Source organism: Phyllobates terribilis, unplaced genomic scaffold, assembly GCF_046119375.1.
Source record: "Phyllobates terribilis strain yellow unplaced genomic scaffold, ASM4611937v1 Scaffold_4__5_contigs__length_816908805, whole genome shotgun sequence".
Taxonomy (NCBI): Eukaryota; Metazoa; Chordata; class Amphibia; order Anura; family Dendrobatidae; genus Phyllobates; species Phyllobates terribilis.
The window spans coordinates 793,561,993-793,588,076 of NW_027362764.1; the positions used below are offsets into that span (position 1 = coordinate 793,561,993).

Here is a 26,084-nt window from a genome sequence, read left to right on the forward strand (position 1 = left end):
GGCGCGTCAGAAGACTAAGTTCATCTAGTTCAACCCATAGCCTAACATTTTGATCCAGAGGAAGGCAAAAAAAAAACATGTGGCAAACACTAAGCTCCACATTGGTAAAAAAAATTCCTTCCTGACTCCACATATGGCAATCAGACTAGTTCCCTGGATCAACGCCCTATCAAGGAATCTAGTATATATAACCTGTAATATTATACTTTTCCAGAAAGGCATCCAGGCTAGTGATGAGCGAGCATGCTCGCCACTGCTCGGTACTCGCCCGAGCATCTCAGTACTCGAGATGCTCGGAGCTCGCCGAGTACTTGCGCGATGCTCGGGCGGGAGCTCGGGTCCCCATCCTGCATGTTTGGCGCTATTTAGAGCACCAATCATGCAGGGATTGTCTGCCACTCACTGTAATGCCACAGCCATGGTGGTTGTGGCATTACAGTGATTGCCAAAATCGATGGGAACAGTGCTCACAGTGAAACATGAAAAGCTGGCAATTCATCAGCGGCATACATCGGTGCCCGACAATTTAGAACAGAAAGAATAGAGCATCACACATAGATTAGATAGATAGAAACATGTCAGTCACATATATAATAAGTACAGTGACAGTGTTGGTTACTGAACTTGTTAGTTAGTAATAAAATAAAGGATTTATTAAAAAAAAAATTGGCGTAGGGTTCCCCGTAATTTTAGTCTCTAGCGGAGGTTAAGCAGACGGCTGGGGCAGATGTTTGAAGCCTGGGAAGGGGGTAATACCCACGGAGCTTCCCAGGCTACTAATATCAGCCCCCAGCTGAATACCTAGCCTTTACCAGCTATTAAAATGGGGGATCCCCCCCATAGGATGCGCCAATTCTGGCACTTAGCCTCGCTCTTCCCACTGCCCTGTAGCGGTGGCAGTGGGGTAATAGGGTTGGGGTTGATGTCTGCTTATCATGCCAGCTGACATCAAGCCCTGGTTAGTAATGGAGAGGCGTCTATAAGACACCCCCATTACTAACCCCACAGTAGAGGATTTTACCCACAGTAGAGGTTAAGCTTACTGGCCTAGAATTTCCAAGTTCGGTTTTTGTCCCCTTTTTGAATATTGGCACCACATTTGCTATACGCCAGTCCTGTGGTACAGACCCTGTTATTATGGAATCTTTAAAGATTAAAAATAATGGTCTATCTATGACGTTACTTAATTCCTGCAGTACTCGCGGGTGTATCCCATCCGGGCCCGGGGATTTGTCACCTTTAGTGATTTTTAGACGCCGCCGTACTTCCTGCTGGGTTAAGCAAGTGACATTTAATGGAGAATTTTTGTTATCACTGATCATGTTTTCTGTCATGTGATTTTCTTGTGTAAATACTGTTAAAAAAATCATTTAGCATATTGGCTTTTCCCTCATCCTCATCCACCATTTCACCCAGACTATTTTTAAGAGGGCCAACACTATAATTTTTTAGTTTTTTACTATTTATGTAGTTAAAGAATATTTGGGGATTTTTTTTTACTTTCTCTGGCAATGAGTCTCTCTGTCTCAATCTTTGCTGCCTTGATTTGTTTTTTACAGAATTTATGTAATTTTCTGTATTTATTTAATGCTTCATCACTACCTTCTTGCTTTAGTTCTCTAAATGCTTTCTTTTTTGTCACTTATTGCGCCTCTTACAGCTCTATTTAGCCATAGTGGTTTCCTTCTATTTCTAGCATGTTTATTCCCATAGGGTATATATTGTGCACAGGTCCTATTCAGGATGCTAATAAATGTCTCCCATTTGCTTTGTGTAGCTTTATGTCTCAGGATATCGTCCCAGTTTATTGCACTAAGATCATCTCTCAACAGTTGGAAATTTGCCTTCCTGAAGTTTAGTGTCCTTGTAACCCCTCTACTACACATCTTATTAAAGGATAAATGAAAACGTATTATTTTGTGATCACTATTACCCAAGTGACCCCCTACTCGTATATTTGATATGCGGTCTGGCCTGTTGGTTAATATTAAGTCTAGCAGTGCCCCCCTTCTTGTTGGGTCCTGAAAGAGTTGTGAAAGGTTATTATCTCTCATAGTTGTCAAAAACCTATTACCTTTGCTTGAACTACAGGTTTCTGTTCCCCAATGTATTTCAGGGTAGTTAAAGTCCCCCATAATAATGACTTCTCCTTGAGTCGCTGCTTCATCTATTTGCTTTATGAGGATATTCTCCGCTGCTTCCATTATTCTTGGAGACTAATAACAAACCCCTATCAGTAATTTATCAGTAATGACTCTGGCTGCAGCATTAAGGATGGACTTGAAAGGGGAGAGTTGAGTGAGGAGGAGGCCAATTAATAGAGAGTTACAGTAGTCAAGGCGGGAGTGGATCAGGGCAACAGTGAGGGTTTTTGTTGTTTCCAAGGTGAGAAAGGGGCGGATTCTAGAGATGTTCTTCAGGTGCAAGCGACAAGATCTTGCAAGAGATTGTATATGGAAGGTGAAGGAAAGATTGGTGTCCAACACAACGCCCAGACAATGAGCCTGCTGGATAGGTGTTATTGTGGTGCTACACACTGAGAGGGAGCTGTCAGATTTAGAGAGGTGAGTAGACGGCGGGAGCAGAAGAAGTTCAATTTTGGAAAGGTTGAGTTTCAGATAGAGGGTGGACATGATGTTAGAAACTGCGGCCAGACATTCACTGGTGTTCTATAGTACAGTGGGGGTGAGATCAGGGGATAAGGTGTATAGTTGTGTGTCATCAGCATAAAGATAGTACTGAAAGACAAATTTACCAATGGTCTGTCCACTTGGGGCCGTGTAGAGAGAGAAGAGAAGAGGGCCAAAGACTGAACCCTGAGGAACCCCAATAATGAGAGGAAGAGGGGAAGAAGTGGAGTCAGCGAACGATACACTGAAAGAGCGGTCAGATAGGTAGGAGGAGAACCAAGAGAGAGCAGTGTCCATTATGCCAATTGAGTGGAGCGTAGAGAGTAGGAGGTGGTGGTCAACGGTGTCGAAAACTGCAGAAAGGTCAAGAAGAATGAGAAGAGAGTAGTCACCATTAAGTTTTGCTGTCAGAAGGTCGTTGGTTACTTTGATATTACATTGACAAGTATTTTTGTAATCGCTTCGCTATATTTGGATGTCCCACCCTGCAGTTTTGGCGCCTCCTTTGCAGCCACTAAACATGCTGGGCTTCGTAACCAATCACATTAATGCTGCAGACATCTTGGTTGTGGCACTACTGTGATTGGTTGGCCGCCCAGTGTCATAGGGTCTATTTAAGCCCTGCTGTCGCCATTTTGTGCACATTGCGCCGGGGCCTGCATTGTATGAGCATAGGGAGAGATCGCTGAGCTGCTAGGGAGAGATCGCTGAGCTGCTAGGGAGAGATCGCTGAGCTGCTAGGGAGAGCTCGCTGAGCTGCTAGGGAGAGCTCGCTGAGCTGCTAGGGAGAGATCGCTGAGCTGCTAGGGAGAGCTCGCTGAGCTGCTAGGGAGAGATCGCTGAGCTGCTAGGGAGAGCTCGCTGAGCTGCTAGGGAGAGATCGCTGAGCTGCTAGGGAGAGATCACTAAGCTGCTAGGGAGAGATTGCTGAGCTGCTAGGGAGAGCTCGCTGAGCTGCTAGGGATAGATCGCTGAGCTGCTAGGGAGAGATCGCTGAGCTGCTAGGGAGAGATCGCTGAGCTGCTAGGGAGAGATCGCTGAGCTGCTAGGGAGAGATCGCTGAGCTGCTAGGGAGAGATCGCTGAGCTGCTAGGGAGAGATCGCTGAGCTGCTAGGGAGAGATCGCTGAGCTGCTAGGGAGAGATCACTGAGCTGCTAGGGAGAGATCACTGAGCTGCTAGGGAGAGATCACTGAGCTGCTAGGGAGAGATCACTGAGCTGCTAGGGAGAGATCGCTGAGCTGCTAGGGAGAGATCACTGAGCTGCTAGGGAGAGATCGCTGAGCTGCTAGGGAGAGATCGCTGAGCTGCTAGGGAGAGATCGCTGAGCTGCTAGGGAGAGATCACTGAGCTGCTAGGGAGAGATCACTGAGCTGCTAGGGAGAGATCGCTGAGCTGCTATGGAGAGATCGCTGAGCTGCTAGGGAGAGATCGCTGAGCTGCTAGGTAGAGATCGCTGAGCTGCTAGGGAGAGATCGCTGAGCTGCTAGGGAGAGATCGCTGAGCTGCTAGCGAGAGATCACTGAGCTGCTAGGGAGAGATCGCTGAGCTGCTAGGGAGAGATCGCTGAGCTGCTAGGGAGAGATCGCTGAGCTGCTAGGGAGAGATCGCTGAGCTGCTAGGGAGAGATCGCTGAGCTGCTAGGGAGAGATCACTGAGCTGCTAGGGAGAGATCACTGAGCTGCTAGGGAGAGATCACTGAGCTGCTAGGGAGAGATCGCTGAGCTGCTAGGGAGAGATCGCTGAGCTGCTAGGGAGAGATCACTGAGCTGCTAGGGAGAGATCGCTGAGCTGCTAGGGAGAGATCGCTGAGCTGCTAGGGAGAGATCGCTGAGCTGCTAGGGAGAGATCACTGAGCTGCTAGGGAGAGATCACTGAGCTGCTAGGGAGAGATCACTGAGCTGCTAGGGAGAGATCGCTGAGCTGCTAGGGAGAGATCGCTGAGCTGCTAGGGAGAGATCGCTGAGCTGCTAGGGAGAGATCGCTGAGCTGCTAGGGAGAGATCGCTGAGCTGCTAGGGAGAGATCGCTGAGCTGCTAGGGAGAGATCGCTGAGCTGCTAGGGAGAGATCGCTGAGCTGCTAGGGAGAGATCGCTGAGCTGCTAGGGAGAGATCGCTGAGCTGCTAGGGAGAGATCGCTGAGCTGCTAGGGAGAGATCGCTGAGCTGCTAGGCAGAGATCACTGAGCTGCTAGGGAGAGATCACTGAGCTGCTAGGGAGAGTGTTTAGGCCTCTAGATAAAACAAAAGCCCTTTTAAGGGCTACCTGCAGTGTGTACTAGTTCAGTGTTTAAAGGAGCCGCTCACTAGCTCCTTAATACCACCAAAAAATAGCTATTTTCAGAGCTAAAGACGCACAAAAAAGTCAGAGTACAGGGAGGGAGAGATTGTGGATTAGGTAGGGAGAGGATAAAGTGTTCTTCCAGTGTCCATCTTAAAACAGCTCTTGTCAGAGGCAAAGCAATATTTTTCCAGCACACAGAGTAGTAGCATTTTGTGCTGCCTTTTTTTTTAAAGCACCGGTCTATTTTCCCCGCTGTTTTAGGGGTCAGAGCCTGCCTTCTGCTGCCACATTAGTCCACATAAAAAGGTGTTTAGTGCCCTACACAAAGCAGTAGCTCAAACATTTCCTACTTCCTGCTACCAAGCACGCACCAGGCCATTTTCCCCGCTGTTTTTGGGGTGACAGCCTGCCTTCTGTCCACATCAGTCCACTTAACCCCTTCGCAACTATGGGATTTTCCGTTTTTGCATTTTCGTTTTTTGCTCCCCTTGTTCCCAGAGCCATAGCGTTTTTATTTTTTGGTCAATATGGCCGTGTGAGGGCTTATTTTTCCAAGTTGCTGTAAAATTGCAAAAAAAGTGCAATCCCGCAGATGTTTTTTTAAATTTTTTTCTACCACGTTCACTGAATGCTAAAACTAACCTGCCATTATTATTCTCCAGGTCATTACGAGTTCGTAGACACCAAACATGTATAGGTTCTTTTCTATTTAAGTGGTGAAAAAAAAATTCCAAAATTTGCTAAAAAAAAAAAAAAAAATAGCGCCATTTTACAAGACTCGTAGCGTCTCCATTTTTTGGGATCTTGGTCTGAGTGAGGGCTTATTTTTTGCGCACCGAGCTGAAGTTTTTATTGATACCATTTTGGGGTAGATCCATTGTTTTGATCGCCCGTTATTGCATTTTATTGCAATGTTGAGGCGACAAAAAAAACGTAATTCTGGCGTTTAGAAATTTTTTCTCGTTACGCCGTTTACCGATCGGATTAATTCTTTTTTATATTGATAGATCGGACGATTCTGAACCTGACGATACCAAATATGTGTATGTTGTTTTTTTTTTATTATTATTTTATTTTGAATGGGGCGAAAGAGGGGTGATTTAAACTTTTATATTTTTTAATTTTTTTTTATATTTTTAAAAACATTTTTTTTTTCACTTTATGCTTGCTTCTATAGTCTCCATAGGAGCCTAGAAGCAGCACTTGTCTGATCGCCTTTGCTACATAGAGGTGATGAGCAGATCACCTCTATGTAGCAGAAATGGTCCTGTGCTATGAGCGCCGACCACTAGGTGGCGCTCATAGCGATCAGAACATGATAACCACTGGGGTCTGCTGAAGACCCAGGGTTGTCATGCCCATGCATCGGTGACCCGCGATCACATGACGGGGTCACCGATGGGCGGGGTAAATGAAGCGCTTTTGGCGCGGCTATGTTAAATGCCGCTGTCAGAGATTGACAGCGGTATTTAACATGTTAACAGCCGCGGGTGGATCGCGATTCCACCCGCGGCTATTGCGGGCACATGTCAGCTGTAAGAATCAGTTTGTGCCTTTGTCCCACCCTCCACATGGCTCACCCAGTGTGCCGTGACAGAAATGTATCGCCCCTGTCCACAACAGGCTCTCAGGCACGGACAATTGGACTCTTCGCTGGGACTAGGAAGTGGATGTGGTTGATGCTTGTTGTGTGTGGGCAACCACAGCTTGTGGACAGGAGGTATGAGCACCTGCTTCCTGAACAGCAGATTCTGAAGGACATAGCCCAGGCGACATGGCATTAGTTTGACCCGCAGATGCAGACGGAGTCTGAAGATAATAAGGATATTCAAAGATGAATACAGCTAGAAAGTCACAAGCAACCTGTTAGCCAGTATTAGGTGTGCTTGATATAGCCCCTCTGGCTAACAGGTTGCTTGTGACTCTCTAGCTGTATTCATCTTTGGATATCCTTATTATCTTCAGACTCCGATTACCAGCTTGATGGTTCGATTGGTAATCATGTTATTCCTATATATCTCTTTTTGGGTAATCTATCACATCATATGAGCTTTACCTTTTTAGAGCTGTGCTCGTCCACATGCAGTGCTTTCTTCTTCTACAATATCTGAGGTAACATTACTGACATCATCTCCGTTCACAGCAGATGGGTCTCGCAGAGCACAGCATGAGACCCGACAGTGGCTACTGCTCCAGTCTATGGAGCTGCATTTGTGGCACCCTGCTGTTCACAGGTACCACAGGACCCAAAAGGGTGCATGGATGGACTTCTCCACAAGAGGCCCTTACTACAAACAGACACCTCCACCCTTCCACCTCAGACCACCAGAGGGAGCCCTGTTAGGGATATATATATGGAGGGTGGAGCGAGGCAGTTAGTCTGTCAGAGAGTGTGCTGGCACTTAGACCAGTGAAGAAGCAGCACGTGAGCTACTGTGTATTGAGGGCCCCGAGTGTGGCCGGAGGCAAAGAGGAGAGGAGAAAGGAGTTAAGGGGGCAGAGCAGCATCACAGGCTCACCCCAAGACACAATCCGGACACCGGGTCCGCGCCTACAGGGTCCTCTACACCCAGTAGGGATTACCGGCATACCAGGAGGCTTCCAGACCCCTGGTCAACCTGCAGCTAAACCGTTTACAGGACTAGGAACCACGAAGGCCCCAGCGTCCAGGGATAGTGGTTGCCAGAGAAAGGTCCTACTACCAAGCGACAGGTGAAAGAACAGCACAACACAGAAGCTAGGCCCAGTTGCAGGCTGGCCAGGAGCTTAGAGAGAGGGAAAAACATACCAGGAGGCCTTATACCCGCTCACTGGTATGGTGCACTTCTGGAGAGTCCAGAAGTGCACCCTTCCTACTGAGTACCCTGGACCATACCTGACATCCGCACCAGTAAAGGTACTGAAGTGAATCTCCTGTCTCTGTCAGTTACTCCTGCTGCTCCATCTATTCTGCACTACAATGCCCGGCATCACCATCGGCACCTACACTGCCCCGGGGGCCCGCTCCGCCTGAGGGGAGCAGAAACATCCCCAGCTGCCATCCCATCACCCCCGGAGGTCTGCAGCAGCACCGGTAACTATTACTGGAAACCACAGGTGGCGTCACAAGACAAACTGTACACTAAAACCCCTTTTTCAAGAGAGACCCCAGAGTACGGGCCTGGGAGCCAACTGCCGTGACATCCTAAACAAGGTAAATGTTAGAACCTTGCTCTTAGTTTTTTTTTCCTTTGCTGGTCACATGACCTTGTTGGCCTATTTAATCCTGCTCCGCCCTTCTGGCTTTGCTGGACTTCATTGTATTTCTACTTTCTAGCTAGCCTGTGCTCTGTATCTAACTCTGTTAGTTTGCTTGGTCTACGGACCTCTATGTTCTTTATATTTTGTTTGTTCGTTTGTCTGCTACTATTTCTGTTAGGAAGTGTCCCATATTCCTCCCAGTCCTTAGTACTTGTAGGGATTCCTTCCCCACATCTATAGGTCTCCGTACAGACTAGCTTAGGACTTTAGCAGGTCTGATCGCAGGATCAGGTCCCCTGTTACATCGTAGGGATTCAGCTGAGTTCTATCGTAGGGACAGATCTCCTCTCTTTCCTTAGCTCTGGTAGCAGAACATAACAGTAAAAGGCCCGGGTACCGAGTCCCCTATATCCCCCTGGGCGAGACACATTCTCTGAACAGAGATCCATAGAATGGACTGGGCTGGGCTGGTTATTAAAAATAGGGAGGACCCCATATCATTTTTTTTAGGGTCCCTTCATTTTTAATACCTAGCAAATGCAAAGCAGGCAGCTGCGGGCTGATATTAATAGGCTGGGAAGGTGCATGGATATTGGCCCCTTCCCAGCATAATAAGACCAGCTCACAGCTGTCTGCTTTCCCTTGGTTGGTTATAAAAATAGGGGAAACCCCACATCATTTTTTAAAATTATTTATTTATTTATTTCACAGCATCAGTCTGGGTCACATTCTGTGTCGACAAAGCACAGTCATGGCAATACTTGGCATGACTGTGATGAGGCTGGAGGTGCCCACAGCCTTAAAGCTTGTTGATTGGCTGTGCTGCAGCCTTTCAACAAGTTTTATAAGTCTGTCGAACCCGACAGTAACATGAATGTACAGTAAGTAATACATTCATTTACGGGGTTTGTACTGGACACTAGGTGTCCAGTTACGAACTCCGAACTTTACAGTTTGGGTTCGGACATCCTCCTCTGTCCTATTTTGTCGGTCACAGTATCGTCCGTCTATGGCTGGGTCTTCTCCTAGATCACATCATTCTTCATATACTGTTCATTTTGTTGTATGAGAAAAGCCTATAGAGTTATCAGATTATGAAATATTGACGCTGGATGATCTAGTATCTACGACCATTTCTTGATCAAAGTCACTCATATCGCTCATTTTTTTTTTTCATTTTAATGTGGATTCACATGAAAACCAGATAACGGTAAACTCATCCCTTGACCTTATATCTGGGGACACCTGTCTAATATTCAGCCAGGTAAGCTCCAATCTTGAAATGGCAGGTGTCTCTAATAAAGTGGCCATTCAGTGTATAATACAATGTCACTAAGGATTTTATTGTAATAGATTAACAGGGTTTTCAATTTTCAGTAAACTCATCCCCCAACTGCAGTTTGTTTTAGGAAAAACAGTCTGGATTTTACTCGCTGCCCCTGGGTCTAATGCTGAGTATCTGCCGCTGCTTCCATATCTGTTATTGTCTGCAGCGCTGATGTCACATCACCAATGCTCTAGTCAATCAACGAAACCAGCGACTCTGCCCCAATAGACAGCATGAGCTGCTGATGTCACTAATTGGCTGCAAGTTCTGTCAACGTGACGTCAATAAAAGACACCGGAACATCAATCAGTTGTGTTTCAATACTGGACCCGGGGAGGGTGTGCAAAGTACAGGGTTTTTTTAACAGCATCTGGGGACAGAAGTGTTCTAACCTCTGTAAGCATCAAGTTGAGGTAGAGTAGTTTATGTCTATGATTAAGCTTTTTGATCTTCTAGTGCCTCACATCACACAAGCAAATGGTCACAGACTGAATGGTTGTTTCCATTCTCAGCCTTTATAGACTTTATAGGATAAAATTGTTTTTAAAGCAGAACAGCTCTGTTGCAATGGCTGTCCACTGGTACTTATAGTCTACCAGTGCAGGTTAACAAAAATCTTAATTTAAGTCATGCTATTCCAAAAACAGTAGACAACCATTGCAATAGGCAGTTTTGCTTATACAAAGTTGGTGAGTGTAAACTGCTTTTCAGACTGTGACCATTGGCTTGTGCAATGTTGTAAGAGGGTGTGCCGTAGAAAATGAGATTCTCCAGCGATGTGCAGCATTTGTGTACGGAGACTGCTGCCTACTGCCCAAGCAAAATCCTGTGGAACCAGCATGAAGCGGAAGAGTTTCGGGAAGGACGGGTCTAGATGGAGCACTGCGTCAGGTGACCTTTGTAACACAGTTCCCCGATATACGAGGGTGGAGCAGCAAGGTGGGGAGAGATTTGGCGCCAACCAGTGAGACGAACAGGGCATGCACTACGAGGGACGCTCAGACTGAGACACCGGAATGCACCAGGCGGCTCAAATCAATGATTTGTTGTGTGCCTGCCAGAGAGGTTTATATGATGCCAGTCAAGTTCCGTGAAACAGACCATGCCGGTCAAGACCTGAGACTCACACCCGCACCAGTCAATCTTGTGAGGATCAGAGGTTGCATGCAATTAAGTACCGGGAGACTAGATCACACATTTATGGAGGAGAAAGGTTGTGGATGGCTTTGTATGCCATAGTTAGGGTTTTGAACTGGAGTCTCAGGGCAATGGGGAGCCAGTGAAGGGATTGGCAGAGAGGAGAAGATGGGAAATAGTGGGGGGACAGGTAGATTAGTCAGGCTGCAGAGTTTAGGATAAATTGGAGAGGTGTGAGAGTGTTAGAAGACAGGCCACAGAGCAGGGGGTTGCAGTAGTCAAGGTGGGAGATGATGACGGCGTGCACAAGGGTTTTCGCAGATTCTTGATAAAGGAATGTACAGATCCAGAAGATATTTTTGAGTTGGTAGCAGCCCAAGAATCAGGAGAGGAAGCCAAACCCACTCAGATCCTGGGAAGTCCAAGGAACAAATGTGTGCAACTGCAGTTAGTTTTCTCCACAAGTACCGTACTTTACAAATCTTGGGGCAGTGGGAAGGACTCTTCTTGAAAAACGGTTGTTATACCGAAGGATCCAATTACACAGAGAGCTCAGAGTCACCTGGCAAGTGGTGGTTCCAAAGGGGATGGTGGTAAGCCTAGCTAAAGAATTTAAGCGAAAGGAGCCCACTTCGGTACTGAGAAGACCTTCCAATGGTTGCAGTGGCTGGTATATTGGCCTCAACTATGGCAAACAGTGGAAGAGGCCTGCTGAAGATGTCGACAGTGCGAGTTGACTAAACCCCCAGAGCAGAGAGCCCCTACCCAAGTTAACAGAACCTCCGCGCTCTTAGAATTATTAGTAGACGTCTATCTGATGATCAGGATGTCTCATAATGGCTATGAATATTGCTTGATGATGACCAACCACTTCACTAAGTTCACAGTAGTGACCCCAATCAGTGACAAGATGAAGGCGGAGGCCTGAGCCAACTGTTGGGATTTAATTTGTGTATATTGATGCCCGAAGAGAATACATTTGAATCAAGGGGCCTGCTTCCAAGAGAAGGTAATGGAAGAGTTGCAACATCTCTACTGGATTGAAAAGTCCCGGACCACACCATACCACCTCCAAGGGAAAGGAGCTTGTAAGCAATTCTGCAAATATTGCAAATATTGGAAGAAAACAGGAAGATGACATGGCATGAATTCATCTCAGAACTGCTGTGGGTCTACAATAATTGAGTCCATGCAACTACTGGTGGACTCAATCATTCAAACCTCCTTCCATCAGCAAGGGCATTGAAGATGAAACGTGGCTGTGTCTTTTAGCATGACAATGATCCCAAGCACACTGCCAAGACAACGAAGGAGTGGCTTCATAAGAAGCATTTCAAGGTCCTGGAGTGGCCTAGCCAGTCTCCAGATCTAAACCCTATAGAAAACCTTTGGAGGGAGTTGAAAGTCCGTGTTGCCCAGGGACAGCCCCAAAACATCACTGCTCTAGAGGAGATCTGCATGGAGGAATGTGCCAACATACCAGCAATAGTGTGTACTAACTTTGTGAAGACTTACAGAAAACGTTTGATCTCTGTGATTGGCAACATAGGATATATAACAAAGTATTGAGATGAATTTTTGTAATTGACCAAATACTTATTTTCTACCAAAATTTAGAAAAAAATGATTTCCAAATCAGACAATGTGATTTTCAGGATTTGTTTTCTCATTTTGTCTCTCATAGTTGAGGTCTACCTATGATGTCAATTACAGGCCTCTCTCATATTTTTAAGTGGGAGAACTTGCACAATTGGTGGCTGACTAAATACTTATTTTCCCCACTGTACCATACATGCTGCTATTCGGTTGGAGTGATCAAGAAAATACAGAATTACAGTTGGATCTGGAGGACAACTATCCAGGGAGCAGTCTGAATACTTGGGTCCGATAGCGTAGGCACCAACTTCAGATGACTGGTGGACCAGAAATTTTGAGAATAGATCACTCTATCATGTCCCCAACACAAGAAGAAAAAATCTCGCCAGAAGACCGTGTGTTTGTACGGGCAAAACTGCCGAGAAACCAACTGTACTATCTCTGGCAGGCAAAGAGAGAACATCTCAACAAGCCAGTCTCTGAAGTCTGGCCTGAAGGGGACGAAGAAACTCTGGTCCAAGTGTTGCATTGGAACATGCTGTGAAACAGAAAGGATCAGAAGGATGAATCTCTGGAGGAACCACATGACACCACCTTAGGAAAGACTGTTGGTGAGGTGACTAGAAGGGGTGGTTTGCTGTGCCTATGGGGCCGTAGTAGTTTGCAAGACCACTTCCAACAGGGTTGGAAGATGGGTCACAAGACAAACTTATCAACAAAGTCTCTAAAGTCCCAGAGATTCCTGAAACACTACTGCAGGAAGAACTACGTATAACCAAATGCACCAAAGCTGGCATCCCTCCTAACCGATACGGTCAGGTTGGGCTCGCCTGGGAACAGGTTAAGCAGAAGGCCCGTGAATGCACTAAACTTTTGGCAGAAATAGGGCTACTCCCAGAGAAGGCCCGATCACAAAAGATTACCATCGCCTGCAGACTGGAGAACTATATGCGAGGAGGAATGTAAGAGAGTGTGCTGCAGAAGATTAGATTCCCCAGCATTGGGTGGCATTTATGTATGAAGACTGCAACCTACTGCCCAAGCAGAACCCCGTGGAACCAACAGGAAGGGGAAGAGTTTGGAGCAGCAAGGTGGGGAGAGATTTTATGCCAACCAGTGAGATGAGCAAGACGTGCGCTAAGAGGGACGCTGAGGCCGAGACACCGGAATGTGCCAAGAGGCCCGAACCAGTGGGTTGTTGTGCACCCACGAGCTGGGTTCAGACGACGTCAGTCAATAACTGTGGACCCGGTCCAGTAATGGTCCGTGAACCAGACCATGCCTGTCAAGACCCGGGGCCTAGAAATTGTTCATCCAGGCTCAATAGATGACCATCACAGGTCAATCAGCGAAGGAAATCAATCCAGAAATAGATGTCAACAGCAGTGAACCTGAAGTGCGAGTGAGCTGGGCCTTTACTTCCTGCGCTGATGTACGGTACAGGGTTCAGTCTGGGGTAGTGCAGCAGATGGGATGGGGACCAGCAAGTGTGAGGAAAAACTAGCTAGTGGGAAAAACCGAAGACCCCAGCTAGGGCCTGTAACACAAAGGGGAACATTGCATTGGTATCCTTATGATTGTGAATACTGCTTGCATCAGAAATTAGTCCAATAGCATTGAGAAACTTGCTATAGGAGATATAGTGTGCTTGATAACAACATTGTATATTGTATATCATATACTGTAAACACTCTGTTTACATACTATTTCTTTTCTGCTAAAACCACCCCTCCTTATACCTGCGATATGAAAATAAATAGTTAAGTTGGTTACTTCCGCCCAGTGGCGTACCGCCAATGGCGACAGACCACGCGACTGCTATGGGGCCCGTGAGCCGGGGGGGCCCCATAGCAGTCCAGGGGTGGACATACCGCCACCGGTGCAGCTGCGCTGGGTCCCCACCATGCAGCTGCACCAAGGGGCCCGCAAGGTGCAGCTGCTCCCTGCACGCGGCGGTCAGGGAGCGATCCCTACACGCTTCGGTCAGGGAGCGATCCCTGCAGCTCTGCTGCTGTCAGAAGGAGAATAGCAGCGGAGCTGGAGGATTCGTCCTCTGCTTCCTCCCTGACCCAGGTGCGCGCAGCTTGATGATGTCATCATGCAGCGCGCGCCTGGGTCAGGAAGAAAGCTGCTGGCAACCAGGAGGATGCTGCTGCAGGGGAGCGAGCTGAGGTACGTTGTTGTTTTTTTTTTGTTTGTTTTTTACTGAAATGCTGGGGAGGGGAGGTGGGGGGAGAGCAATGGTGGGGTGGTGGGGCTGGGGAGAGGAATGGTGGAGCTGGGAAGAGCAATAATGGCGCTGATGGGACTGGGGAGAGGAATAATGGGGTTGATGGGGCTGGGGAGAGCAATAATGGGCTGATGAGGATGGGGAGAGGAGTGATGGGGCTTGGGATAGGAATAATGGGACTAATGGGGCGGGGAAGAGCAATAATGGAGCTGGGGAGAGGAATGATGGGGTTGATGGGGCTGGGGAGAGGAATAATGGGATGGTGGGGCTAGGGAGAGCAATGATGCGGCTGGGGAGAGGAATGATGGGGCTGGGGAGAGCAATGATGGATGGTGGGGCTGGGGAGAGCAATGATGGGATGGTGGGGCTGGGGTGAGCAATAATGGGGCAGATGGGGCTGAGGAGAGGAATAATGGAGTTGACGGGGCTGGGGAGAGGAATGCTGGGATGATGGGGCTGGAGAGACCAATAATGGGGCTGATGGGGCTGGGGAGAGGAATGATGGGGCTGGGAAGAGCAATAATGGGGCTGATGGGGCTGGGGAGAGGAATGATGTGGCTGGGGAGAGCAATAATGGGGCTGATAGGGCTGGGGAGAGCAATGATGGGGATGGTGGGGAAGGGGAGAGCAATGACATGTTGCTGGGAGAGAGCAATGATAGGGGTGCTGGAAGCGAGCAATGATAGGGGTGCTGGAAGCGAGCAATGATGGGGGTGCTGGGACAAAGCAATGGTGGGGGTGCTGGGAGAGCGCAATGATCGGGGTGATGGGAGAGAGCAATGATGGGAGTGCTGGGAGTGCTGGGAGAAGCAATGATGGAGCTGCTGGGACAGAGCAATGATGGGGGGCTGGGAGAGAGCAATGATGGAGGTGCTGGGACAGAGCAATGAAGGGGGTGCTGGGACAGAGCAATGATGGGGGTGGTGGGACAGAGCAATGATGCGGGTGCTGAGAGAGAGCAATGATGGGGGTGCTGGGAGAGAGCAATGATGGGGGTGCTGGAAGAGAGCAACGATGGGGGTGGTGGAAGAGAGCAACGATGAGGGTGCTGGGACAGAGCAATGACGGGGGTGCTGGGACAGAGCAATGAAAGGGGTGCTGGGAGAGAGTAATGATGGGGGTGCTGAGAGAGAGCAATTATGGAGGTGGTGGGAGAGAGAAATGACGGGGGTGCTGGGAGAGAGCAATGACGAGGGTGCTGGGAGAGAGCAATGATGGGGGTGCTGTGAGAGAGTAATTATGGGGGTTTCACTTTGCTTGTACTGTGAAGCCTTGTATGTTTTCTGTGTGCACATAGCCCTACATTTAATTGGGGAGAGTCACAGAGACTGAATAATTTATATTATTGGCCGGTGCAGATTATAGTTAATGGGGGGCACAGTGCTGCTTATCACTTTATATTTTGATTACTAAGTGGCTAATAGTATATTAATGGGGGGGGGTACATATCTGTATTCGAGGACACAGAGCGGGGGAGACACATGTATGCATACAATATGTGACCTTGGTATTTTCTAGGCTGGAGATCATCGTGACAAGACGAGTCGGGGCTGGGAGATGTCGACATGAAGGTCTGACCAGATGGAGAAGAAGCAGCAGAAACCGACTCTGATCAGATGAGACGTCAGCGGTAAGTGCCTGGATGTAAATATTATTCTGTATCTGCACTGTGTGACTTGGAGTGATAATGTTATCTGTAAAATCCCTTAGGCCACATTCTCACATTTGTGTGAAATGTCCGTGTGCTGCCAGATTTTTTTATCGGATGGTCCACGGACTCGTACAGTTTTATAGATCCATTCACACATCCATGAAAATCACGGATCTGAGAATGAGATCTAAGAGGGTCAGAGAATGTCCTGTTCTGATCCAATTTTGAGGATTAGAATAGGACATGCTCAATGCGTCAGTAAAACAGGGCAGCACACCGACACTGCACACAGATGCAGGAATGTAGCCTTATTATGTATAGTGCAGTCCCTTAGTATATAGTGTACTCACTTATTATGTATAGCGCCATCCTTAGTTATATAGTTTCCTCTTTTATTATGTATAGCGCCGTCCCTTATTATGTACCATCCTCTCTAGCGGCTCACTGTTGGGGGATCATACTGTGTTGGGGTCAGCATACTTTACCCTGGGAGTTGAGGTGGGGTACAGTAGGGTCATTATACTGTGTATGTGGAGGAATACACCATGGTGGTTTCATACTCTGTTTGGGGGGCCCTTTTATTGGCATGACACTTTATGGGGCAATGAAAGAGAGATCTAGGACGTCAGCAGGAGGAAAATTACTATGTAAAGGATGGAAAGTTGTGAGATCTGATCTTTGGTGTCCCCAACAATTATTTACATTTTTTTTTGGGGGGGGGGCAGTTAGAGCTTCTGCTATGGGGCCCCATGATTCCTATGCACGCCCCTGCTTCCGTCTTGTCCTTGTTTTCATGTTGCATCCTGTGACCTGTTTACAATGTGAGGCAGAGGAGGATGAACGGGAACTGATTGCTCATATAAGGGATTGTGGACTTTCCTCTCTTTCTTCTGTTTCTTCTCCATTGCACCTGTAATTTTTGGCTTGTAATATTCCCCCACTTCACATTGATATAGTTATAAAGGCTTTTCAGCAGCCTCATCTGATTCCCGTTACCTCCTTTATCTTCAGCAGGAAATAGTCTATGAAGTCCCGCGGTGACTCCGGATTCAGAGTCTTTTTGTGCTGCTCTATGTACTTTGTCACAAATTTTAGTAGATATTCGTTTTCTTTAAACATTTTCTTCTTGATGATCGTAAACTTCAGAAGGATCGGGACAATATTGCAGACCTGTAGAGGACAAAATAGATGAGGAATACAAGCAAGAAGAATGGAGACAAGATAGATTTGTTCCCTCTAAGCCTTTTGTAAATTAGGAGCCTGGAGGCCATTTGGACTAATCTGGACAATCTATAAAGGTGGCCCCAATTAACTAGCCAAGTAAAGTACATTAGATGGCTGTCGACCAAATGATGGTTTGGCTGACCACTCAGCCAGCAGCTATTTTAGCCAACACTCCCAAATACAGGAGTGATCATTTGGGTGTGTTAATTCCGTGAGACAATACAAATGGCAGTCCGAAATCGGGCATACCAGATCGATATGTTCTCCTATAATAAATTGTATACAGTGGGTACGGAAAGTATTCAGACCCCTTTAAATTTTTCATGCTTTGTTTCATTGCAGCCATTTAGTAAATTCTAAAAAGTTAATTTTTTTTCTCATTAAAGTCCACTCTGCACCCCATCTTGACTGAAAAAAACAGAAATGTAGAAATTTTTGCAAACTTATTAAAAAAGAAAAACTGAAATATAACATGGTCATAAGTATTCAGACCCTTTGTTCAGACACTCATATTTAAGTCACATGCTGTCCATTTCCTTGTGATCCTCCTTTAGATGGTTCTACTGCTTCATTGGAGTCCAGCTGTGTTTAATTAAACTGATAGGACTTGATTTGGAAAGGCACACACCTGTCTATATAAGACCTCACAGCTCACAGTGCATGTCAGACCAAAGGAGAATCATTAGCTCAAAGGAACTGCCGAAGGAGCTCAGAGACACAATTGTGGCAAGGCACAGATCTGGCCAAGGTTACAAAAGAATGTCTGCAGTACTCAAGGTTCCTAAGTAGAGATGAGCGTTGTTCTACTCGAACTGTTCGCCAATCTCAAATTCGAGCTGTTTTGGGCGGTGTTCGAGCCGGTCGGCAAACACGAACAATTTGAGAAAAATTCGGCTGTTCGAGGTTATGTTCGATAACTGTTCGTGCACCAAAATCATAACTGGATTTTTTCTCAGTAATGATGAAAATTAATGTTAATACGCAGTTTGAGTGTACAGCGGGGCGGGGGGAGGGGCAGGGGATGGATCTCTGCAGGAACAATGAAGATCTCCATTTTTTTTTCTCTTTCCCGCATTTGCAGTGGGGAGGTGCAATCTGTCAGCCTATCAGCAGCGCACACACGGAGCGAAGTGCTTTTTTTCACACAAGCAAGGGCATGTGTCATTGGCAGTGTATGTCACATGTCCTTGCCCTATAAGACCAAGCCATTTTCCCCGTCGCCACCATTTTCTCACTGCTGCAGCTGCGTGTTAGACGGCACCGCTGTTGCTGTGTGTGCTATACCTTGTTAATTTCAAGCCAATTTTCGCACAAATATACAGATAGCTTGGGAGTAGGGAATAGTTGTGATTGCAGTCCTTTTAAGGACTAGGTTACAGCATTTCCTACGACTTTTATCAGGCAGGTCTGTGCTCTTAAATAGATAGATTGTGGGAGTAAAGACTAATTGTAATTGGAGTCCTTTTCAGGACTAGGTTACATGAGTTCCTATCAGTTTTTGCCAGGCAGGTCTGTGCCAGTGCTGTGCAAGTTTTTTTCACAGCATTTGGCTGAATCTAGCAAAGCTAATCCTTTTTGGCCTATTGCAGAGTGTGTTAGTCAGTGGAGTAGCCTATCTGTGTTGCAAGATATACCACCTGTGTATAGAATACCAATTTTTTTACTGCACCTAGTGAAGTAAAATCTTTTGGGCATAGCATCATTCTATTAGATCATCTATACTGACCTCCATCAGGTTGCAAACTGAATATAATTTTTTTCTGCATCTAGCTCTGAAAAAATATTGGGCTTCTAGCAGTGTGTGGGACTTGGTCTATTAGTCCATCTATACTGACCTCCATCAGGTTGCAAATTAAAAATAATTTTTTTCTTCATTTAGCTCTGAAAAAATATTTGGGCTTCTAGCAGTGTGTGGGACTTGTTCTATTAGTCCTTCTATACTGACCTCCAGCAGGTTGCAAATTGAATATAATTTTTTTCTGCATCTAGCTCTGAAAAAATATTTGGGCTTCTAGCGGTGTGTGGGACTTGGTCTATTAGTCCATCTATACTGACCTCCATCAGGTTGCAAATTAAAAATAATTTTTTTCTGCATCTAGCTCTGAAAAAATATTTGGGCTTCTAGCAGTGTGTGGGACTTGGTCTATTAGTCCATCTATACTGACCTCCATCAGGTTGCAAATTAAAAATAATTTTTTTCTTCATTTATCTCTGAAAAAATATTTGGGCTTCTAGCAGCGTGTGGGACTTGTTCTATTACTCCATCTATACTGACCTCCATCAGGTTGCAAATTAAAAATAATTTTTTTCTGCATCTAGCTCTGAAAAAATATTTGGGCTTCTAGCAGTGTGTGGGACTTGGTCTATTAGTCCATCTATACTGACCTCCATCAGGTTGCAAATTGAATAAAAAAATTTTCTGCATCTAGCTCTGAAAAAATATTTGGGCTTCTAGCGGTGTGTGGGACTTGGTCTATTAGTCCATCTATACTGACCTCCATCAGGTTGCAAATTAAAAATAATTTTTTTCTTCATTTAGCTCTGAAAAAATATTTGGGCTTCTAGCAGTGTGTGGGACTTGTTCTATTAGTCCTTCTATACTGACCTCCAGCAGGTTGCAAATTGAATATAATTTTTTTCTGCATCTAGCTCTGAAAAAATATTTGGGCTTCTAGCGGTGTGTGGGACTTGGTCTATTAGTCCATCTATACTGACCTCCATCAGGTTGCAAATTAAAAATAATTTTTTTCTGCATCTAGCTCTGAAAAAATATTTGGGCTTCTAGCAGTGTGTGGGACTTGGTCTATTAGTCCATCTATACTGACCTCCATCAGGTTGCAAATTAAAAATAATTTTTTTCTTCATTTATCTCTGAAAAAATATTTGGGCTTCTAGCAGCGTGTGGGACTTGTTCTATTAGTCCATCTATACTGACCTCCATCAGGTTGCAAATTAAAAATAATTTTTTTCTGCATCTAGCTCTGAAAAAATATTTGGGCTTCTAGCAGTGTGTGGGACTTGGTCTATTAGTCCATCTATACTGACCTCCATCAGGTTGCAAATTAAAAATAATTTTTTTCTGCATCTAGCTCTGAAAAAATATTTGGGCTTCTAGCAGTGTGTGGGACTTGGTCTATTAGTCCATCTATACCGACCTCCATCAGGTTGCAAATTGAATAAAAAAATTTTCTGCATCTAGCTCTGAAAAAATATTTGGGCTTCTAGCGGTGTGTGGGACTTGGTCTATTAGTCCATCTATACTGACCTCCATCAGGTTGCAAATTAAAAATAATTTTTTTCTGCATCTAACCCAGCCAATAGTTTTGGCCTAATACCACAGTTTGGCCACTCAGCTCTGCTCGGTTACCATCCATTGTTTTTTTGTGCAAACAACTCCAGAGTTGTGAATTAGTTAACCACCAAAATGAGTGGAAAAAGGCCTGCTGCTGGTGGAAAGGGGAATAGGCGTGTTGGGAAGGGGAAAAAAGGTTGTGTCCGTGGGGTAGGTGCAGAAGAAAGACCATCTTCCAGCCAAACTAAAATGTCTACTTCTTTTAGCGGACAATGTGATAAGATCCCTTTCTTACGGCCACGCCAATCGCTACAAATTCCAGATGAGGCACAAAAACAGCAGGTGCTTCAACGGATATCAAGTGCTCCTTTAAGTGGGCTCTCCTCCACATCAACTTCAACATCACAAATACTCCAGTCCTCAAAGGTGTCACCCAAATCGCACTTGCTTCCTCACAGCTCCCAAATCTCCAGCTGCCCGTCTGAGTATGAGGTAGAACAGATGGTTGAGTCTGCAGAGCTGTTTACTCATACTATAGCCTGGGAATCAGAGGTCGACTCCAGCGCTTCTGTGAATCCAGACGAGGAAATGATCTGCACTGATGCCCAGAATCTTTATGAGTCGGATCCAGGACCAGACGCAGAAGGTTCTGACCATAATGTAGACCCTCATTCCCAAACTGTAACTCCTGTTGGTGGAGACAATGAGGAAGACGATGATAAGACTCAAATACCTGATTGGAGCGACAACTTTAGTTTTTTGTCAGGGCAGGAACAGGTTGGCTCTGAGGACGACGGGTGTGATAACGCACAGGGTGATGATGATGAGGTTGGAGATCCCACTTACTGTCAACCCACAGTCAGCCAAGAGATGAGGTCAGCAGAGGAGGTGGAGGAAGATGCTAGTGACGACGAGGTCAGGTTGCGCCTTCCTGGACAGAGACGTAGTACTGGAAGCACGTCAACAACTGCATCCTCAAACACAATTCTGCCTCTCACCACAAGTCGTGGTGGCTCTTCAGGTCGTATGGGTGCTAAGCCTTGCATAGCCTGGGCATTTTTTCAGATCGATAAAGATGACCCAACTCGTGTTATCTGTAACATTTGTCAGCAAAAGCTAAGTAGAGGCCAAAAAATACATAGTTTGAGTACTTCATGCATGAACCGGCACATGGACATGAAGCATAAGTTGCAGTGGGAAGCTCAGTGTGCTACAATGCGGTCTAGCCGGCCGGGCCAACCACCGTCTGCCATATCTTGTGTATCCGCGGCCTCTTCATCCTCTGTGACTGGGGGGACAGCAGTCACACCTGTTTTGGGGCGCAGACCTGCCACCTCTTTACCCGCAACAGCCAGCGTGATTGGCAGGTCATCATTTTCTTTGGAGGTGGTAACACCAGCTGGTCTTGAGCGCTGTCCGACATCGATAGCACCACCTTTGGATCAAGGCAACCTAACATGTCCGCCTGCATCTTCCTCACAGACCGGCAGTTTGCCGGGGACACCCTTATCAACCCCGTCTAAGCACAATAGCCAGCCCTCGGTCCCTCAGATGTGGACAAGTAAAAGAACATTTCCTCCTAGCCATGAGAAAGCTAAGAGGTTGAATTTCACCATCTGCAAGCTCTTGGCTACAGAAATGCTGCCTTTCCGCCTGGTGGACACAGAGGATTTTCGAGACCTTATGTCCGTCGCAGTGCCCCAGTACCAGATGCCCAGTCGGCACTACTTCTCAAAGAAAGGTGTGCCTGCGCTCCACCAGCATGTCGCACACAACATCACCGCTTCTTTGAGAAACTCTGTGTGTGACAGGGTGCATTTCACCACAGACACTTGGACGAGTAGGCATGGACAGGGGCGTTACATGTCGCTGACTGGGCACTGGGTAACTATGGTGACAGCAGGACAAGGGGCTGCTGTCCAAGTCTTGCCGTCCCCACGAGTTGTGCGTCAATCCTCTTTATGTCAAAGTTCCACCACTGCTTCTGCCTCCTCAACCTCCTCTCGGTCTTCCACCTGCACCCAAAGCCTGTCTGGTCATGCCACAAGCTTTCTAACTGCGCAGAAGGGATCCTGCACACCTCCTTACTATGCTGGCAGTAGGGCTCAACGTCATCAGGCGGTTTTTACATTGAAATGTCTGGGAAATGTGAGTCACACAGCTGAGGAGTTGTGGTCAGCTCTGGAGAACCAATTTCATGAATGGTTGTCTCCACTGGACCTGAAACCAGGGAAGGCCGTGTGCGACAATGCTGCAAACCTGGGTGCGGCCCTTTGCCGGGGCAATGTCACACACGTGCCTTGTATGGCTCACGTGTTGAACCTGGTTGTCCAGCAATTTTTAGCCCACTATCCCAGACTAGATGGCCTTCTGCAGAGGGCACGGTCGCTGTGTGCTCACTTCCGCCGTTCGCATCCCGCAGCTCAGCGACTTACATCTCTACAGAAGTCGTTGGGCCTGCCACTTCACCGGCTAAAATGCGATGTGCCTACCCGGTGGAATTCAACTCTGCACATGTTGCAGCGACTGTGGCAGCACCGACAAGCCCTGGTGCAATAAGTTCTGACGTATAGCCTGGGCCAACGAGATTCAGAGGTGGGGCAAATCACGCTGGAGGAGTGGTCTCAGATCAGGGACCTATGCACCCTTCTGCACAGTTTTGAAATGGCGACGAAGATGTTTAGTGCTGACGATGCCATTATCAGCATGACTATTCCGGTGATTTACATGCTGGAGCACATGTTAAACAGAATTCGGAGTCAGGTGGTGGCACAAGAGGAGGTGGAGGAAGTAGAGGAGGAGGAGTTGTATGCGGAAGGGCTAACATCTGCAAGGTCCAGACGGTCGGCAGCACCAAGGCGGCAGGCATGTGAGGGTGGGGGAGATGGTTTTACCAGGGCGCATGGTAGCAGCCAAACTAGTGAGGAAGGTGCAGGAGCCCAGGAAGAAGTGGAGGACGAACTGATGGAAGACTCATCAGATGAGGGAGACCTTGATCACATTTCTGTTGTGCGAGGTTGGGGGGAGAGGACAGAGGAAGGAAGCATGATTGTTACCTCGCCACCAACACAACAGGGACTTGGTGCTCCTGGATGCGCAACACACATGAGTGCCTTCTTGCTGCACTACCTGCAACATGACCCTCGCATTGTGAGAATTAGAAATAATCCTGACTACTGGGTTGCCACACTGTTAGATCCCCAGTACAAAAGTAAATTTGCAGAAATTATTCCTGCCATAGAAAGGGATGCACGCATGCAGGAGTATCAGCAGAGACTGTTGCAGAATCTTACATGTGCTTTTCCACAAAATACCAGTGGTGCACGTATTGAATCTCACAGTTCCAACTTGCCAACCGTGGGACCGTCAAGTGTTCAGCACTCAAACCGTGACAGAACCACAGTATCTGCTGGTAACATCAATTTTGCGGAATCATTTCACCACTTTTTTAGCCCATCCTTTGCAAGGCCACAGGAGACAAGAAGTCTGACACATAGTCAACGCCTAGAGACGATGGTACAGGAGTATCTCCAAGTAAACATTGAAGCCACGACTGTGTCACTGGACCCTTGCTCTTTTTGGGCTTCCAATCTGGATAAATGGCCGGAGCTAGCCACTTACGCCTTGGAGATCTTGTCATGCCCCGCAGCCAGCGTTCTGTCTGAACGTGTGTTCAGCGCTGCTGGTGGTGTGCTGACAGATAAGCGCACGCGGCTCTCCACTGATAATGTAGACAGACTCACGTTCATAAAGATGAACAAATCATGGATCCGAAACGACTTTTCTACCCCTGTGTCATCCTGGGGAGAGTAAAAGCTTGATGATTGGTTAAAATCACCCTACCAACCGTTTTAAGCTTTCAAATTACTAATCATGTTTATCTGTATCTTGACTGGAAAATAATTTGGGCTTTGTAGCAGTGTGCAGCACTGATCCTATTAGGCCATCTATACTAAAGCTTCACCAGATTTAAAATTAAAAATAATTTTTAGCTGCATCTAGCCCGGAAAATAATTTTGGGGCTCCGAGATGCGCAAGGCACATAAGTGCCTTCTTGCTGCACTAACTGCAGCATGACCCTCATATTGTCAGAATTCGAAGTAATCATGACTACTGGGTTGCCACACTCTTAGATCCCCCAAACTTTTCGATCAACCTTTTCATTTTAATAAAGACCAAAAAAATGGTCATTTTTGAAATTATAAGCATTAGCAGGTTGTTAGAAACTGAAATCAAACAGTTTTCAACTCAAAACTTTATTCTAGGTGATGTTACATTTTCACATAGGACCCCTTGTTCCAAAGGAGCTTCTGAACTCTCTCGTCCATTGAATTTGTCAGGTTTTGGATGGTTTCTGCTTCAATTGTTTTGCATGAGGACAGAATACCCTCCCAGAGCTGTTGCTTAGATGTGAACTGCCTCCCACCATCATAGACACTCCTTTTAATGATGCTCCAAAGGTTCTGAATGGGGTAGAGGTCAGGGGAGCATGGGGGTCACACCATAAGTTTGTCCCCTTTTATGCCCATATCAGCCAGAGATGCAGATGTTTTATGTGCAGCATGAGATGGTGCATTATCATGCAGAAAAATGATCTTGCTGTGAAATACACGGTTCTTCTTCTTGAACCATGGCAGGAAGTGCTGTTTGAGAAAATCCACATACATTATGGAGTTCATCTTTAGCGCCTTCAGGGATCCTAAAGGGGCCGACAATCTCTCTCCCCATGATTCCAGCCCAAAACATTACTCCACCTCCTCCTTGTTGGCGCTGTAGCCGTGTTTGCGTGGGGTGTCCATCAACCAGCCATCCTCCACTCCATCCATCTGGACCATCGAGCGCTGCACGGCACTCATCCGTGAACAAAACAGTTTTGAAATCAGTCTTCATGTAATGTTTGGCCCACTGGAGCCGTTTCTGCTTGTGTGAAGTGGATAGAGGAGGTCGACAGGATGGCGCATGCACAGCTGCAAACCTCTGAAGGACCCTGCATCTTGTTGTTCGGGGGACGTTGGAGGCACAAGCAGCTTCAAAAACTTGTCTGCTGCTATGACAAGGCTTTTTTGCCGCTGCTCTTTCAACCTGACGTAATTGCCTGTAGGAAAGAGTCCTCAATTTGCCCTTATCAGCACGCACACGTGTGTACTGTGAATCAGCTACATACTTCTTGATTGCCAAGACACTTCATCCTGATCATCGCACAATGTTGATTGTAGTCATGCCTTGACCTAAACACTCCACAATTTGTTGCTTCTCAGCAGCCGACACATCCTTTTTCTTTCCCATTTTGGCAGAAAATGTAGGCTGCTTAATAATGTGAGAGAGCCTTCTTAAGTAGTCTTGCCTTTCATTGGACACACCTGCCAAACTAATTAGCACAGGTGTCTGCAATTGCTTACAGTGATATAAAGAGCCCTGACACACATCACCATCAATGAGTTTAACTGACAAACAAACAAATTCTTCCCTTATCAC

At 46.6% G+C, this 26,084-nt stretch overlaps 1 protein-coding gene across 1 annotated transcript in view; it reads right to left on the reverse strand.

Moving 5' to 3' along the window:
• The window catches only part of LOC141266085 (cytochrome P450 2C25-like), a 464,905-nt gene that overhangs the window by 92,699 nt on the left and 346,122 nt on the right, over positions 1-26,084 (reverse strand). The window contains exon 6 of the mRNA XM_073679991.1: positions 17,090-17,263. Coding sequence (XP_073536092.1) covers positions 17,090-17,263 — 174 coding nt within the window. The remainder of the gene's footprint in view (positions 1-17,089; positions 17,264-26,084) is intronic.